Source organism: Capricornis sumatraensis, chromosome 4 (genome assembly GCF_032405125.1).
Source record: "Capricornis sumatraensis isolate serow.1 chromosome 4, serow.2, whole genome shotgun sequence".
Taxonomy (NCBI): domain Eukaryota; kingdom Metazoa; phylum Chordata; class Mammalia; order Artiodactyla; family Bovidae; genus Capricornis; species Capricornis sumatraensis.
Genome location: NC_091072.1, coordinates 146055163 through 146075073, shown reverse-complemented (window position 1 = coordinate 146075073; position 19911 = coordinate 146055163). Strand labels below are relative to the sequence as shown.

Genomic DNA, 19911 nt, shown 5'->3' with positions numbered 1-19911 from the left:
GAACTGTGGTGTTGGAGAAGACTCTTGAGAGTCCCTTGGACTGCAAAGAGATCCAACCAGTCCATTCTAGAGGAGATCAGCCCTGGTTGTTCTTTGGAAGGAATGATGCTGAAGCTGAAACTCCAGTACTTCGGCCACCTCATGCAAAGAGTTGACTCATTGGAAAAGACTCTGATGCTGGGAGGGATTGGGGGCAGGAGGAGAAGGGGACAACAGAGGGTGAGATGGCTGGATGGCATCACCGACTCGATGGACATGAGTTTGAGTGAACTCTGCGAGATGGTGATGGACAGGGAGGACTGGGGTGCTGCGATTCATGGGGTCGCAGAGAGTCAGACAGGACTGAGCGACTGAACTGAACTGAAGTATCCAATATGGATAAAACATATAAATATTTGGGGAAATATGAGTGGAATAAGTTTCTAGACATTACATCACCCTCTTCTTCTCCCGTCTGCCACTTAACCCTGCCATCCTTTTATATTTCTTCCACTTCAAACAAGTAAACACCATCTTAAAAGATTCAGATTGATGGGAAAATGAATCAAAAAGGAAGCAATTGCTATAGAAGTGGAGTGTAGTGTATGTGGCAGGTAAGGTGGGATCACAAATCAAAATAAAAATTTATCACTTGGTCATAAAAGGAATACATTTTGAAGAGAATGAAGGTAACTCAATGGAAAAAAAAAAAACATTTAACTTTTCAAGTACGACTCTCTTGTTTCTGAGTGTGTTCTGATCATTTATTGCTAGAGTTCTTACTAGTAAAGTATTGCCAAACAATTTCCAGCATCCAATCAAAAAATTACCAGAATTCCCCCCAAAATAAAAAAGTGACCCATAACAAGTTTTTAAAAAAGCAATCACTGAGGGGGGTTCAGGATGGGGAACACGTCTACACCCGTGGTGGATTCATGTTCATGTATGGCAAAACCAATACAATATTGTAAAATAATTAACCTCCAATTAAAATAAATAATTTTATATTAAAATAAGAAAATATACTGTATTGGTGTTTTTCTTTCTGGCTTACTTCACTTTATAATCACAGACTTTTGGACTCTGTGGGAGAGGGAGAGGGTGGGATGATTTGGGAGAATGGCATTGAAACATGTATAGTATCATGTAAGAAACGAATTGCTAGTCTAGGTTCGATACAGGATACAGGATGCTTGGGGCTGGTGCCCTGGGATGACCCAGAGAGATGATATGGGGAGGGTGATGGGAGGGGGGTTCAGGGTTGGGAACTCTTGTACACCTGTGGTGGATTCATGTCAATATATGGCAAAAGCAATACAGTATTGTAAAGTAAAAAAATAAAATTAAAAAAGTAAATAGATTCAGAAATTACAGATATGATTGAATTGGCTGATAAGATCTTTAAACCACTAATATTAATACATTTAATGAAGCATAAAAAGAGGAAAATCTAGAAAGAAAACAAATGGGACTTCTAAACAGTATCTGAAATGAACAATTATTTGGATTACTTTAACAAGAGGTTAGACATCGCAGAATGAAAGAATTAGAAGTTAAACAAATAGCAATAGGAAATACCCAAGCTGAAGCAGAGATAGAAAAAAGAAAAATATAAATGGAAACTCAGTGGCATGTGGGAAAATATCAAATTATATAAAACATGTGTATTTGAAGATGCAGAATAGGAAATGAGGAGGAAATGTTAAGAAATGACAGATAGAATTCTTCCAAATTTAATGAAAACTGTAAACCCACCAGTCCAGGAGGTTCAACAAATCCCAAATGAAATCAAGAAAACATTCTTAGAAAACCCTATAATACAATTGCTGAAATCCAGTGATAAACAACCAACCAAACAAAAAGAAACAGTCTTAAAAGCAGTTTAAAAAGCTGACACATTATATACAGGAAACTAAGACAAGTTGTCCTGACTTTTTGTTGGAGGCAACATAAGTTCCTTAAAAGTCAAAACATATTTTAAGCACTGGAGCTGGGGGAGGTGTTACCTAGAATTCAGTCACCTATGAAAATATTTTTCAAAACTGAATGGAAATTTAAATGATTTCAGATAAATAAATGATAGTACTTGAGGTGACCAGACATATGCTGCACAAAACTGCTACAAAATGTCTTCAGGCTAAAGGCAAATGATAAAAGATGAAAATGTGGATCCACCCAAAGCTATGGACACTGCACTAAACAGTAATTTTGTGGATAAATATAAACATTTTTTCTCTCATTTTTAATATAATAGAATATTTAAGGCAAAATAATAGCAACATTTTATAGGATTCATAATGTAATTATAAGTAGAATGTATGACAACAATAACACAAATGACAAGAACAGGGAAGTGGAAGTTTACTACAGTAGGTTTGACATTGTGTGTTGTGACAAAATGTCATTTCAAGGTAAAATGTGATTGTTTTTCTTGTTCAGTGGCTAAGTCGTGTCTGACTCTTTGTGACCCCACGAACTGCAGCATGTCAGGCTTTCCTGTCCTTTACTATCTCACTCTCTTGAGTTTGCTCAAACTCAAGCCCATTGAGTCTATGATGCCATCCAACCATCTCATGCTCTGTCAAACCCTTCTCCTCCTACTCTCAATCTTTCCCAGGATCAGGGTCTTTTCCAATGAGTTGGCTCTTCACATCAGGTGGCCAAAGTGTTGGAGCGTCAGCATTGGTCTTTCCAAAGAATATTCAGGGTTGCTTTCTTTAGGATTGACTGGCTTGATCTCCTTGAAGTCCAAGGGACTCTCAAGAGTCTTCTCCAGCACCACAATTCTAAAGTATCCATTCTTCTGGGCTCAGCTTTCTTTGTGGTCCAACTTGCACATCCATACATAATTGCTTGAAAAACCATAGCTTCATCTATATGGACCTTTGTTGGCAAAGTGATTTCTTTGCTTTTTAATACATTGTCTAGGTTTATCATAGCTTCTCTTCCAAGGAGCAAGTGTTTTTAAATTTTATGGCTGCAGTTACCATCTGCAATGATTTTGGAGTCCAAGAAAATGAAATCTATCACTTATTCTACTTGTTTCTCTTCTATTTGCCATGAAGTGATGGGAGCAGATCCCATGATCTTAAGTTTTTTGAATGTTGAGTTTTAAGCCAGTTTTTTCACTCTCCTCTTTCACCCTCATCAAGAGGTTCTTTAGTTCCTCTTCACTTTCTGCCATTAGAGTGATAGTATCTGCTTATTGGAGGTTGTTGATATTTCTCCCAGCAATCTTGATTCCAGCTTGAGCTTCATCAAGTTCAGCATGTTGCAGATTGTACTCTGCATAAAAGTTAATTAAGCAGGATGACAATATACAACCTTGATGTACTCCTTTCCCAATTTTGAACCAGTCCATTGTTCCATATCCGGTTTTAACTGTTGCTTCTTGTCTTGCATACAGATTTCTCAAGAGGCAGGTAAGGTGGTCTAGTATTCCCATCTCTTTAAGAATTTTCCACAGTTCATTGTGATCCACACATCGAAGGCTTTCCCATAGTCAATGAAGCAGATATGGATGTTTTTCTGTAATTCCCTTGCTTTTTCTATGATCGAATGGATGTTGACAATTTGATCTCTGGTTTCTCTGCCTTTTCTATGCCCAACCTGTACATCTGGAAGTTCTCCATGCACATACTGCTAAAGCCTACCTTGAAGGATTTTGAGTATAACCTTACTAGCATGTTAAATGAGGACAATTGTACAGTAGTTTGAATGTTCTCTGGCATTGCAATTTTTGGGGATTGGAATTAAAACTAACTTTTTCAGTTTTATGGCCATTGCTGAGTTTTCCAAACCACTGACATACTGAGTGCAGCACTTTAACATCATCTTTTAGGATTTTAAGAAGTTCATCTGAAATTCCATCACCTCCACTAGCTTTGTTCATAGTAATGCTTCCTAAGGTACACTTGACTTCAGACTCCAGGATGTCTGGCTCTAGGTGAATTTCCACATCATCATGGTTATCCAGGTTATTAACACATTTTTCATATTGGTTCTCTGAGTATTCTTGCCACATCTTCTTGATATCATCTGCTTCTGCTAGATCATTGCCCTTTATTTTCTTAGAGTCCTCAACTAGTATCATCAAAGATTTGCTGAAGGTGAGATTGGAAAATATCACTTTTCCAATGATCTTCCCAACATAACACAGGGAACTGATTGACTGTGGCTGCTAAGGACCCACTACAGATATCCTCAGGGATCCCTTGTCCCACCTTCTCATCAGGTGGGATAACACGTTCCTGAGACCCAACAACCAGTATCAGAGAATTTTCAGGGATATATGATAATATTACCTCAATTCTGGCTATTAGCATAGGATTAATGTCCTGGACAGTTCATCAAACATTCCTATAACAACTGAAAATATCTCTTGCAAAAACTGTGACCACCCAGTCACATTCTAATTTCCACCTTGGCTCAGGTCAAATACACTTAGGCAGCATAGAGCCCTTATTATGTATCAGTCATCCTCTCTTAACCTCACTGCCCTGAGTTTTGCTCCAGCTTCTGTGTTGTAATTACCAAACTTCAGGTTTTCCTGCAGCTTCAACATCCCCACAAATAGGATGTGAGCTCCCCACCTAGGTGAGAAGGTGCACCGGTATGAGACAAACCCTTGACACAATTCCTCCATCTTTTTCTTCCCTGTGACCTGGTGACCTTCAAATGCCTGGATGATATCACCTCAAACCTTTTCATAGTGTAACTAAACCCTGGCCCTGAGTACTGTCATTTGTTCATGGGTCTCCACACCCCATTTTGGGTCACTGCTCCTGTTTTAAGGCTTTTCTATTGGTCCCTCTCCCATGTACCCAGCCACTGGCACTCTGTCTCTCTAGGACTTGGGAGTATAATACACTTTGTTTGCCCGCACCTCTCCTATGTCCCCCTCATGTAACTGCACTTACCTGACCATCCCATGAAAGAATACAAGCTACCATGATGAACTTAAATCCTACAAGTTCAGCCTGGCAATTGTACCTGTATGAAGCATTTGACCTCATCTCCCTTCCTCCTATGAAGACCACCTGACTGGAAGGGCTCGGTGACCAGTGAGTATGGCTTGATTTCTCTCCAGGGACAAGCAAGCCCTTCTGCTCCCTTGAGCACCTAACATTCAAGGAGTCACTGACTATTGGAATCTTCAGCCAAGAACGTCCTAAAGGCTGTGACCCATATTCTCATAGTTATTCTGGGAATGAGACTGAGGCTTCTTCTACTAGGGATTCCCTTTTGGACCAGACAGCACTTACCTGAGCAGACTGCTCCAGCATCCTTGCCATGGGAATGGCGCTCTGCACGATGGTCTTTCACAGTAGGATAACTACATTTGGTGATAGCTGACTCTGGCCCTTTGCAGTAAATATAATGAAACCAAATGGGTCCAATTCCTGGTCCAAATTTAGCCCCTTTGGGAGCATCAACAGCAGTTCCACACCCCAGTTGTCTGCACACCACAGATGCCTCCTCCAAGCTCCAATTTAAGTCATTCACTGTACCCCATTCTCCTTGGTGCTTCACTTCCACTCTCCCCTCACAGCGGTGGGCTCCATCCTTCAGTCTCAGTTCCAGAGCTGCAAGACAGACACAGACACAGGAAATGGTTCACAGAAGAAATTTTAGAAGAGCATGAAATAGTATGCTGGTTAGGTATTTAAAAAATGAATAATCTCTGGGGAAAAAAATCACTGTGAATAGCACTTGTTGACCTCTGTGGCATAAATTTTCCTCCTGACCCAACTCGAAGCCCCCAATATGCCTTCACTGAACCTGGAGCAGGAAGGGAGGAACCAGGTTTTCTCACGAGTCTGTAGAACCAGCTCCAGGGACACCACTGAGGACAGGCCTTCAGAGACTCTGGATGCTGCCCCCCACCACCCCCTGTAGATGTGCCCAAGGCTACTAGGGCCCAGCTTCTCCATCTCAATTACAGCTCATGGCCCCGGATCCAGGGAGAAATCTTCCCTCTCCTTCTCTGTCCATAGGGAGCATCTCATCCAGCTCAGGAACAGAGGGCTGTGGTAACAGGCTGTTAAATGCCCAGTTATTCCTGCCGCCTGTGTTCACAACCTCGTGTAATTCCCATTCTCGAATGTACCTAGAAACTTGCATCTAACAAATGGAATTTGCCAAAAGTGTTGAAATGTCAGTTAGATTAGGTTTCAAGATGACTCTGCTTTCTCCCTTGTTGACCTTCCTGCTCTCTCTCTTGCTCTGTTGAAACCAGCTGCCACATTGTGAAAACTTATGGAGTGCCCCTCATGACAAGAAATGGAGGAAGGCCTCTAGCCAACAGTCACCTAGGGACAGAGGCTCTCAGTCAAACAGTCAAATAGCCACCAGCATCCAGGTGAGTATGTTGGATGATATCCACCCCTGCTTGAACCTTCAGATGACTACATCCTTGTAGGCATCCTGAGTCAGAGGACCCAGGTAAGCCATGTCCATTCCTGGTCCACACAAAGTGTGAGATACTAGGTGTTTGCTGACTTAAGCTGCCAAGTTCAGCAGTAATCTGCTGCACAACAACATGTAACTAATGCATGACTTCCCTCCAGGGTCGGAAGACAGGGGGTGAACAAGCTGGAGGGTTATACCCGAGCCTTCACTACTTCATCCAGATGAGACTTCTTCCTGTGTGACCAGGTCTGCTGCTTGGTCCCAAGTGGAACTGGGACTCAAACCCCCTCTCTCTCTTACATCAGATCTCACCCAGTGTCCCAGGTTCCTGCCATCCTGTCGGGAACTGAGAAGTGAGTTTCCTGAGACCTTAAATCAGCTCCATTAGCTTTGAATTCAGGTCAGAAAGTGAGAGTTTTTCTTATAACCTAATGAAATGTGGTCCCTGGGGCACCATTCACACTGCTTAAGTCTACACCTCGCCCCCTGTCCTTTTACTCTGGAAACAGAAGAGGTGCATCACAGAGGAAACATCTGGGAAAATAAACTGGAGAAGATCCTGCTGTGTAGTCAGATTAGGCAGGTCTCCATGACAGAATACCACTGACTAACTGGTTAAACAACAGAAATGCACTTATCTGATCACAGTTCTGGAAGCTGGTAAGTCCGTGGTCACAGGGCTGGCAAGGTCTCATTCTGAGTGCTCTTCTCTTGGCATGCAGGTCATGGCTGCCTCACTGTGTGCTCACCTGGCCTTTTCTAGGTTATGGGCACCCAAAGAGAGGGAGGGAGATGCGTCTCTTCCTCTTCTTATAATGTCATGTACCAGATTAGGGCTATATCCTTATGGCCTTATTTAATCTCAGTTAATTCCTACAGGCCCTATCTCTGGTGCAATAACAGTGGGAAGTAGGACTTCAATATATGAACTTTGGAGGGACACAGCTCAGTCCATAGACCTGTGAGTCTCATCCATGATGGTAATAAAGATAAGTGGGGATAGTATAAAAGATAAAGTATATTCTAGTTGGAGTTAATATCAAGACATAAATTTTCTTAAATTGTAACATTAGAAGCTCCAATATGGCTCAAAATTTCAAAAGTTCAGTCCATTATTATTCACTGACTGATTTATCAAAATAAGACAGGGCCGCCTGTAATGCTCCACAAGTCTATCCACAGTTGGAACCATGATTGCGACATTGTGACAAAAAGGACAGTTGTTTGAAATGCTAGAAAACAAGTTTTCTTAAACCAATTGCTCCTAACTGAAATCAAATGCCCTTTGAAAATAATTCTTTTTATCATAACACGGTAATAAAGAGGATGAAGGAAAACTTTTGAGGAGATGAACAGGCTTAAGACATAAATTGTGGGAATGATTACACAGATGTATATTGATCTCCAAACTCAAAAGTTGTAAATATTAACTATGTACAGTTTTTGTGTGTCAGTCACACTTAAAATGCTTAAAAATAAAGGAATTTTTAAAGAGGAAAGAATTGTTTCCTTAGAGACCTCAAGAGTATCATCAAACATCTGCTAAAGGTGTGGTTGGAAAAAACTACTTTTCCAGTGATCTTCCCCAACATGACACCAAAGAGTTGACTGACCGTGGCTGCTAAACACTTAGCGACAATGTCCTCAGGTCTCCCCAGTGTCACATCAGATGGCATGACACTTTCCTAAGACCAATCACCAGTATTAGAGAATTTGTGATTATATATGATAATATCTTACTCAGTTCCAGCTATTTTCATCAGGTTAATGTCCTGGACAATTCATCAAACATTCCTATAACAACTGGAAGTGTCTCTGCCAAAATGCTCTAACCATCCAATCACATTCTACTTTCCTCCTTGTCTCAGGTCAAATACACTTAGGACTGAATCCTTATGTATCATTTCATGCTCTCTTAACCTCACTACCCTTAGGTTTGCTTCAGTTTCTGTGTTGTAATTGTCAAGCTTCCGGTTTTCTTGCAGCCTTAACATCCCCACAAATAGGAAGTGAGCTCCCCACTCAGGTAACCAGGTGCACCAGGGTGATGAGACTACCCCCTGAAACATATCCCCTCTTCTTGTCCTCTCTTGTGACCTAGTAACATTCAAATGCATCAGTGAAATACCCTCATGTCTCCTCCTTCTCTAACTCCACCCAACCCCCATACTGTATCTTGTTCACAGGTCTTCATACCCCATTTTGGGTCACCACTCCTGTTTTACGACTTTCCTATTGGTCCCTCTCCCATGGTGGCTCAATCAGTAAAGCGTCTGCCTGCAATGCAGGAGACCCGAGTTCAATCCCTGAGTCAGGAAGAACCCCTGGAGAAGGAAATGGCAACCCACTCCAGTACTCTTGCCTGAAAAATTCCATGGATGGAAGAGCCTGGTGGGCTACAGTCCATGGGGTTGCAAAGAGTCGGACATGATTGAGCGACTTCACTCTCCCATGAACCCACCTGCTGGCGCTCTGTCTCTCTGGGACTTGGGAGTATAATACACTTTATTTGCCTGTACCTCTCCTACATCCCCTCTTGGAGTTGCACTTTTCTGACCATCCCATGAAAGAATACAGCAAGCTACCATGATGAACCTAAGTCATAGAAGTCCAGCCTGGAAGCTGTACCTGCACGAAGCATCTGACCTCACCTCCCTGCCTCCTATGAAGACCACAGAGCCTGGAAGTGCTCAGTATCAATAGGTGTGGGGACTTTTCTCTCTAGTGACAAGTAAGCCCTTCTGCTCCCTTGAGCACCTAACATTCAAGGAGTCACTGGATCACTGGAATCTTCACCCAAGAATGTTCTAAAGGCTGTGATCCATATTCTCATAGTTATTCTGGGAATGAGACTGAGGCTTCTCCTGCTAGGGATTCCCTTTTGGACCAGACAGCACTTACCTGAGCAGACTGCTCCAGCATCCTTGTCATGGGAATGGCCCTTGGGACGATGGTCTTTCACAGTAGGATAACTACACCTGGTGATAGCTGACTCCTGCCCTTTGCAGTAAATATAATGAAACCAAATGGGTCCAACACCTGGTCCAAATTTAGCCCCTTTGGGAGCATCAACAGCACCTCCACACCCCAGTTGTCTGCACACCACAGCTGCCTCCTCCATACTCCAGTTGTGATCATTCACTGTACCCCATTCTCCTTGGTGCTTCACTTCCACTCTCCCCTCACAGTGGTGGGTTCCATCACTCAGCCTCACCTCCAGATCTGCAAGAGAGACACAGACACAGGACACAAGAGATTTTAGCAGACCATGCAGTGGACTGCTGGTAATTATTAAAATATGAATACTCTGATGTCTGAAAACAAATCCTTGTGAATAGCATTTATGACCTTTGTGATATAAACATTCCCACCATGGCCAACGCTAAGCTCCCAATGTGCCATCACTGAACCTGGAGCAGGAAAGGAGGCACAGGTATTTCTCACAAGCCTGTAGAAACAGCTCCAGGAACACCACCAAGGACAGGCCTTCAGAGACTCTGGATGCAGCCCTCCCTGCAGATGTGCCCAAGGCTACTAGGGCCCAGCTTCTCTGTCTCAGTTACAGCTCATGGCCCGGGATCCAAGGAGGAATCCTCTCTCTCTTTCCTTGTCCATAGGGAGCATCTCATTCAGCTTAGGAACAGAGGGCTGGGGTAACAGGCTCTAAAGTGTCCAGGTTATTTCTGTCACCTGGTGTTCATCTAATCCCCTTGTCTAATCTCCAGACAAAAAATGAACCTAGTAACGTATATCTAGAAAAACAATTTGCAAAGTGGTGAGATGGCAGTTAGATTAGGTTTCAAGGCGACTCTGGTTTCCCCTTGGTGACTTATCTCATTCTGTCTCTTGCTTTAATAATGCCAGCTGCCATTCCATGAGCTGTGTATGAAAAAAAAAAACCCTCATGACAAGGAATGGAGGCAGGCTTCTATCAACAGCTGGCAAGGGACTGAGACTCTCAATCAAAGAGCTAACCGAAGGTCTGAACACTGCCAACATCCGGGTGAGAACATTTGCGCGATATCCATCCCTGGTTGAACCTTCAGATGATTGCACCTTGTGAGTCATCTGAAGAGATAGATTCTAGACTATAAAAATATCACACAAAGAAAACTGCCACTTTCAATGGCCAGCACTTCCACAGAACTCAGAAATGACTCCCACATCAGCATAAAGGAAGAGAGGGCAGGAAGGAATGAGGGCAGGAAGCGAGTGAGATGGAGCTGTGGTGAGCACGGGCGCTGACCTGGATCGCGGCCCGTCTTCCCGCCTGCATTTCGTGCATCTTCATCCCTTCCCCATTCTGCACCTCAGGCCTCAGTCTTTTCAGCTAGTGAGTCTCCTCCCAAATCTGTCTCCTGAACCGCCTGGAATCTACTCCTTCATTCATACAAGCTCCTCTACATTACTGTTTTTTCATTCAGTCCCTTATTCATGTCCAGCCTTTTGGGACCCCATGGACTACAGCACGTCATTGTTTCCACAATGGGATTTCTCCTAAACACAATTCATCACTTCTAAAAATCCACTGCAGAGGATAGAATTTCTCTTCCATAATCAACTCTTGTGATTGAGAGGAAGAAACTCCAAGAGTTGCATTTCAGTGAAAATCATGAAAAGTCATTCTGTTCTAATCTCAGTTCTGCTGCATCAGCACCACATTCACCCACCATCACATCACTAACCATAGTTCCTGAAAATACAGAAAATACAAACCAGTAGGAGGAAACTGGTGACTAAAATTAATAGAAGGAAACTGGAGCAGTTCATAAAAATGTCAGAGCCTAAGTTAGAGCAACGACATCAGGGAGTAAAAACCACAGTCAGGGTTTAAATGCCAGAGCACTCTCAAATCCTTATATTTTAAAGTATATCCTACCTGGAGTTAATATCAAAACGTAACTTTTTTAAAAACTGCAATGTTAGGAGCTCCAATATGATTCAAAATGTCAACAACTCAGTCTATTTCTATTCACTGGCTGATTATTCAAAATAAGGCAGGGCTGCTTGTAATGTTTCCACAAGTTGATCCACAGTTGGAACCATGATTATGACATTGTGACCATAAGGACAGTTACTTGAAATGCTAGAAAAGAGTTTTCTTAAACCAATAATTCTTAACTGAAATCAAGGGCCTTTTGAAAATAATTCTTTTTAATCATAACGCGGTAATAAGGAGGATGAAAGAAAACTTTTTGAGGAGATGTACAGGCTTATGGCATAGACGATGGTAATGATTACACAGATATATACTGATGTCCAAACTCAAAAGTTGTAAATATTAACTATGTATAGCTTTTGGTACGTCAATCATACCTCAATAAAGGAGTTTTAAAAAGAAAAGAACTGTTGTCTTAGCCTCAAGAGTACCATCAAAGACCTGCTAAAGGTGAGTTTGGAAAAGATCACTTTTCCAATGATCTTTCCCAGTAAAACACAGAGAGCTGATTGGCTGTGCCTTCTAAGGGCCTACTGCTGATGTGCTCAGAGCTCCCCTGTCCCACCACCTCAGCTGCTGGAAGAATACTTTCTTGAGACCCAACCATCTCTGTTAGGGACTTTGCCGTGATATCTGATATTATCTTCCTCATTCCAGCTATTGGGGTGGGTTTATACCCTGGAAGGACATCTCTGATGACTCAGTGGTAAAAAATCTGCCTGCAATGCAGGAGACACAGGTTGAGTCCCTGGATTGGGAAGATCCCCTAGAGGAGGGCCTGGAAGCCCTCCTAAATTTTTGCCTGGAGAATCCCATGGACTGAGGAGTTTTGTGAGCTATAGCCCATTGGGTTGCAAAGTCAAACACAACAACTGAAGGGAATGAGAACTCACACACGTATACCCTGGAAAGTGCGCCAAACACTCTGAAAACAACAGGGGACATTTCTCGCAAATACTGTGACCACCCAATCACATCTAGTTTCCACCTTGGCTCAGGTCAAATAACATAGAAAGAATCGATCTCTTGATATATATCATTTCAAGTTCTTTTAACCCCATTGTCCAGTTTCTGTGTCATAATTGTTGAATTTCAGGTTTTCCTGTAGCCTCAGTATCCCTACAAACAGGATGTGAGCTTCCCACCCAGACAACCAGGTGCACCAGAGTGGTGGGTCTATTCCCTGCTACAAATTCCTCTTCTCATCCTTCCCTGTGACCTAGTGACATTCAAATGCACCAGTGAAGTGCTCCCTTGCCTTGTCCTTGTGTGACACCACCCAGACCCCCAGTAAGGTCACTTGTTCATGGGTATCAACTCCCTTCTTTGGTCCTCATTTCTAGATTGATCTTTGCCAATTGGTACCTCCCTCATTACCCACCTGATGATCTGTCTCTCTAGGATCTGTGAGTATAATGAAATATGTTTGCCTGAATCTCCCATGTATTCCTTCTTGTCTGACCATCTCATGAAAGAATAGAAGAAGCTACCATGATGAAATTAATTCATACAGGTCCAACCTGGCAGTCGTACATGTATGAAACATTTGAGCTCACCTCCCTGTCTCCTATGACACATCACAGAGACTTGAGGGACCAGTGCCTATGGGTCTGCAGACTTTCTCTCCAGGACCAAACAAGTCTTTATGTTCCTTTGAGCACCTAATATTCAAGGTATTAGTTACTGTGTGAGTGGAATTTTCACCCAAGTATGTTCTAAAGGCTGTGATCCATAGTCACAAATTTACTCTGGAAATGAGACCTAGGGCTTTTCCTACTGGGGATACCATCCAAGATCAGGCAGGGCTTACCTGAGCAGACTGCTCCAGCATCCTGGTCATGGGAAAGGCCCTCAGGACGATAGTCTTTAAGAACAGGATAAGTACAGGTCGCGAGCACTGACTCTGTCCCTTTGCAGTAAATATACTGAAACCAAATGGGGCCAATCCCTGGTCCAAAATGAACCCCTCTAGAAGCATTAATGGCAACTCCACACCCCAGCTGTCTGCACACCACAGCTGCTTCCTCCAAGCTCCAATTTTGGTCATTCACTGTGCCCCATTCTCCTTGGTGCTTCACTTCCACTCTTCCCTCACAGCTATGGGCTCCATCCTTCAGCCTCAACTCCAGAGCTGCAAGAAAGACAGAACAGAGCAGAGATTTTAGGAGACCATGTGGTAGTATTCTGATAAGTACTAAAAAAAGGAAAATTCTGGTGTCTGAAAACAAAGCCCTGTGAATAGCATTTCTTGACTTTGTGGTAGAAATATTGCGATCATGGTCAACTCTAAGTCCCCAATGTGCCATCACTGAACCTGGAGTAGGAAGGGAGGCACCAAGTGTTTCTCCTGAGCCTGTACAACCAGCTCCAGGGATACCACCGAGGACAGGCCTTCAGAGACTCTGGATGCAGCCCTCCCTGTAGATGTGCCCAAGGCTATTAGGGCCCAGCTTCCCCGTCTCAGTTAGAGCTCATGGCTTGGAATCCAGGGAGGAATCCTCCCTCTCCTTCCTGTCCACAGGGAGCATCTCATCCAGCTTAGGAACAGAGGGCTGGGTAACAGGCTCTAACATGTCCTGATTATTCCTGCCACATGGTGTCATGCCCTTGTATAATCCCCACACTCGAATGTACCTAGTAATGTGTATCTAACAAATGGAAATTGGTAAAAGTGATGAGATATCAATTAGATTAGGTTTCAAGGTGAGTATGATTTTTCCCTTGGTGACCTTTCTTGCTGTCTCTCTCTCTTGCTCTGATTAAGCCAACTTCCATGTTGTGACCTAATTTGGAGAGAAACCATGACAAGAAATGGAGGCAGGCCTCTAGTCAACAGTCAGCCAGGGGCTGGAACTGTCAGTTCCATAGTCCACCAAGGTCTGATGCTGCCAAAGTTCAGGTGAATATGTTGGACGATATCCTCCCTTGGCTGAACCTTCAGCTGATTGCATCCTTGTAAGACATCATGAGTCCAAGGACCCCATTAAGTCATGTCAATTCCTGGCCCAGAGAAAGTGTGAGATACTAGGTGTTTGCTAACTTAAGCTGCCAAATTCAACAATAATTTGCTGTATAGCAACACATAACTAATATAGGGTTTCCCTCCAGAGTCAGAAGACAGGGGGTGAACAAGCTGGAGGGTTATACATCAACCTTCACTACTTCATCCAGACAAGACTTCTTCCTGTGTAACCAGATCTGCTGTCTGGTCCCACCTGGAACTGGGACCCAAACCACCTGTCTCTGTCACCAGGTCTCACCCAGTGTCCCAGGCTCCTGCCTTCCTGTCAGGAACTGAAAAGTGAGTTTATTGAGACCTTGAATCATCTTCATTAGCTTTGAATTCATGTAAGAAAATGAGAATTTTTCTTATAATCTATTGAGATGTGGTCCCTGGGACATCATTTACACTGCTCAGGTCTCACCTGGCCCGATATACTTCACTCTGAAACCAGCAGTAGTGAGTTAAAGAGAGGAATGTGTGGAGAAATACTGAACTGGAAAAGATCCTCATGCATTAGAAGTCTCCAGTTGCTGCCTACCACAAGATACCACAGATTGGCTGGTTAAATAACATAAATGCATTTATTATATCAGGTTTCTGAAGACTGGGAAGATCACTTTTCCAATAATCTTCCCCAGTGTAGCATCCAGGAGCTGCTTGTCCATGGCTGCTAAGACCTAATGCAGGTGTCCTAATGCCCTCCCCTGCCCCACATGCCAGCATCTGGCATGGCCCTTTTTTAAAGACCAATCAGCTCTATTAGGGAACTTGTTGTGATGTCTGATCATTTCTTCCTCAGTTCCAGCTATCCTGATGGGATAAATGTCCTGGACAATTCACCACAAATTTTGATAACAACTGGGAATACCTCTGGCAAACGCTGTGACCCACCCAATCACATTGTAATTTCTACCTTGGCTCAGTTCAAATACATTTAGACGGGATTGAGCCCTTGTTATGTATCACGTCAGGTTCTTTTAACCTCACTGCCCTTAATTTTGCTGCAGCTACTGTGTTGTAATTGTAAAACTTCAGGTTTTCCTGCAGCCTCAACATCCCCACAAACAGGATGTGAGCTCCCCACCCAGGTGAGCAAGTGGGGAGAGTGATGAGTGTGATGAGACTAGCCCCGGACACAAATCCTCCACCTTGTCCTCCCCTGTGACCCAGTGACCTTCAAATGAACCCATGAAATCCTCTCACACCATTACATAGTATAGCTACACCTGGACCCCAAGTATTGTCACTTCTCCATGGATCTTCACTCTTTTGTGTCACCGCTGCTTGTTGAGCCTTCTCTCTTGGCACCTCCCCCATGTACCCACCTGATAAAACTCTCTAGGATGTCTCTCTAGGATCTGTGAATATCACAAGCTTTGTTTTCCTGCACCTCTCTTCTATCGCTTGTTATAACCATACTTTTCTGACCATCTCATGGAAGAATACTACAGGCTGCCATGGTGAACCTAAATCACAGAGGTCCAACCCAGCAGCAGCACACGTATGAAACATTTGAGTTCACTTTCATGCCTCCCATGACATGTCACAGAGACTAGAGGGACCAGTGACTGCAGATCTGGAGACTTTTTCTCCATGACCAAGTAACTCCCAATGTTTCTTTGAGCACCTAACATTCGAGAAATCCCTGGAATTCTCAGCCAAGAATGTACTAATGGATGCGACTTGTATTCTCATGTTATTCCCAGAAAGAGACTTTCTCCTGCTGGAAATCCCCTCCCAGATGAGACAGGACTTACCTGAGCACACTGCTCCAGCATCCTTGTCATGGGAAAGGCCCTCAGGATGATGGTCTTTAAGAGGAGGATAACTACACTGAGTGAGCATTGCCTCTGTCCCATTGCAATAAACATACTGAAACCAAATGGGGCCAATCCCTGATCCAAAATAAGCCCCTTGGGGAGCATCAGTGGCAGCTCCACACTTCAGCTGTCTGCACACCACCTGTGCCTCCTCCATGCTCCAGTTGTCATCATTCACTGTGCCCCATTCTCCTTGGTGCTTCACTTCCACTCTCCCCTCACAGTGGTGGGCTCCATCCTTCAACCTCACCTCCAGAACTGCAGAGGGACAAGGACACAGGAGACATTTTAGGAGGCTATGAAGTGGCATACTGGTAAGTATTAAAAAATGGAATATCTGATTTCTGAAAATGAACATGAGTTTGAGCAAACTCCATGAGATAGTGAAGAAGAGGGAAGCCTGGCCTTCTGTAGTCCATGGGGTCACAGAGAGTTGAAAATGACTCACCGACTGAACAACGATAACTAGGCACATGGAAATACTAACAGTTTCTTGCTTATTTGAAATGAAGCATAACCATGTAATCTGACTTATCCCATGAAGTGTGAGAACAAATAATGTCACTTTTACAAAGAAACATTTAAGAGTCAATATATTTTCTACTGAGGAAAATCTTGCAGCCTTTTGTTAAGATGGTAGCATAACTATATGGTGGGGCATTCAACAACCTGGTGCTTGATAAATTATGATAAACAGAGACCTGGGAAAACTGAATACAATACATCATATGAGAAGAAAATAGCTATTAGTTAGTACGTTATAACCTGACTTACTTTGTCTATAGTTATAAGAAATAGAAGAAGATTAAGAAAGTGAAAATATTAAGATAGAGACTTAGCATATATTACTTGAAATTGCAAGGCAGTTACATTAAAACCGAAGTCCCTAAGAACATGAGAAGCAAATAACGAGTAAACTGAAGCCTCAAATGTACTAAGAAAAATTGCCAATCTCAAACTTTATAATTAAAAAACACTTTTAAAGAATAAAGCCCTCGGAGAATGGCATTGAAACATGTATAATATCATATAAGTAATGAATCACCAGTCCAGGTTCGATGCAGGATATAGGATGCTTGGGGCTGGTGCACTGGGATGACCCAGAGGGATGGTACGGAGAGGGAGATGGGAAGAGGGTTCAGGGTTGGGAACACATGTACACCTGTGGTGGATTCATGTTGATGTATGGCAAAACCAATACAATATGGTAAAGTAATTAGCCTCCAATTAAAAGAAATAAATTTAAAAAAAATTAAAAAAAAAAAGAATAAAGCCCTGGAAAGTGACTTCACCAAGCTGATGATGTTGGAGACAGGAGTTTCCATCCCCCCCAAAAAAGATCAACAATTAAGCAGTTATCTACAGACAGAAACAACTCTGGACAGATCTGAAATCCCCTGAATAAATTTTAGCAACACAAAGATATCATCATTTTTCCAGATCATTCCATCCCCCAAGCCAGCATCATTCGATGCCAAGAGAGTTCCCCTTGCCAGGAACCTCAGAGCAGTCTGAGAAACCAGGGTTCTGGCCTTGTGGGGCAACATGTGAAGGTTGTGTTTGAGTTTCACCTCACCCAGACCCACACAGCTGAGACACATATAAAGGCCTGGAATAAGGAAGAAAAGAAGGGGCTACAGCAGCTGCCACCCAACAGGAACAACTGCAGTTCATGGTGTCCTGCTCTGTAAACGAATTCAGCAGATTCTGCCCCTGAAGAAACCAATGCTGCAGACCTCCTGCAAATTTCACCAGATCACCCGCCCCGGTAACACATTCACTGACATCAGATCCAGAGTATCTCCAGCTTCACTTCCTCCAGAGCCCAGCAACAGCATTGGCAACAGGCTCAGTTTTCTGGCTGAACAAGTGCAAGTTTCTGTTCAGTCGCCCAGTCATGCTGCCTCTTTGCGACCCCATGGACTGCGGCAAGCCAGGCCTCCCTGTTCCTCGCCATCTCCTGAAGTTTGCCCAAGTTCATGGCCCTTACATTGTCTGCAAGACACTAGTCTAAACCCACGGTGCTGACCCCAACACCATGTACGTGTTCATGGCTAGACCCTCCACTGTGCACTTGAATCCCACCAGCCTGGCACCTGTCAGCCGGCTCCACTGCAGTGCACGTGCCCAAGGAAGAGAGTGCAGGAATGGGAGAGCACACCGAGGGCTAGAGTCCCCCAGGCTGCCAGGGAGCCCTTCAATGGCCCAGGCACTTACTGCCTTCTTGGGTCTCCACCACTACATGTGTGTATAACTGGCACCTCCTCCACACAGGCTAAATCTGGTACCCCGAAAAACCAAAACAGAAAACAAATTTGAGTAGAAGTACTTGTGGAAGAAATAGATTTCATATAAAAATTTCCCACAAAAAACTGCAACTTTCAAGGGTCAGCACTTCCACAGAGATCTGGAACAACTCCACATCACTCTGCTTGAGTTTTTGTCTTGTAATTGTCAAACCTCAGGTTTTCCTTTTCCCTCAACATCCCCACAGATAGGATGCAAGCTCCCCACCCAGGTGAGCAGGTGCACCAGTGTAATGAGCCTAGCTCCTGCCACAAATCCCACATCTTGTCCTCCTCAGTGACCTAGTGACCTTCAAATGCTCCAGTGAAAGCCCTCACCCCGTTCTTTCTGAAACTTCACCCTGACTCTCAGCATTGTTCATGGGTTTTCACACCCATCTTGGGAAACTGTTTCTGGGCTGAGCTAGTGCTATTGGTACCTCCCCCATATACCAAGCTGATGATACTCTCTCCGGGATCTGTGAGCATAATAAACTATGTCTGCCTGCACCTCTTCTGTATCCTTTCTTTCAGTCACACTTGTCTGGCCATCTCATGAAAGAACACAGCAAGCTACCATGATGAACCTAATGGATACAGGTCCAACCCAACAGTTGTACACGCATGAAACATTTGAACTCACCCTCCCGCAGACCTGGGTTCGAACCCTGGGTCACAAAAGTCCCCTGTAGAAGGGAATGGCAACCCACTTCAGTATTCTTGTCTGGAAAATCCCATGGATAGAGGAGCTTGGTGGGCTCCACTGCAGGGGGTGGCAAAGAGTAGGACACAACTGAGCAAGTAAAACTTTCACTTTCTTCCTCCTGACTTCTGTGACACATTACAGAGACTGGAGGGACCAGTGACTATGGGTCTGGAGCTTTTCTCTCCAGGGCCAAGCAAGTCCTTTTTTTTTTCTTTTTTGAGCATCTAACATTCACGAAATCACAGTGCGAGTGAAATCTTCACCCAAGTAGTTCTAAAGGCTGTAATCCATATGCTCGTAGTTAATCTGGGAATAAAACTGAAGGGTTTGTTGCAGGGAAGACCCTCCCAGACCAGACAGAACTTACCTGAGCAGACTACTCCAGCATCCTTGTTATGGGAATGGCCCTCAGGATGGTGGTCTATAACAACAGGATAACTACACTCGTTGATAGCTGACTCCTGCCCTTTGCAGTAAATATAGTGAAACCAAATGGGTCCAATTCCTGGCCCAAATTTAGATCTTTTGGGAGCATCAACTGCAGGTCCACACCTCAGCTGTCTGCACACCACACGTGCCTCCTCTATGTTCCAATTGTAGTCATTCACTGTGCCCCATTCTCCTTGGTGCTTCACTTCCACTCTCCCCTCGCAGCTGTGAGCTCCATCCCTCAGCCTCAACTCCAGCGCTGCAAGAGAGACAGACACAGGACACAGGAGATTTTAGGAGACAATGCAGTGGTATGCAATTAAATATTTAAAAAATCT

General features: G+C 43.6%; 1 protein-coding gene across 1 annotated transcript in view; it reads right to left on the bottom strand.

The window, feature by feature from the left end:
• The window catches only part of LOC138078778 (deleted in malignant brain tumors 1 protein-like), a 373461-nt gene that overhangs the window by 335333 nt on the left and 18217 nt on the right, over positions 1-19911 (bottom strand). The window contains 3 exon segments of the mRNA XM_068971523.1: positions 13140-13460; positions 16091-16411; positions 19512-19824. Of these exon segments, the coding sequence (XP_068827624.1) occupies positions 13140-13460; positions 16091-16411; positions 19512-19824 (955 nt within the window).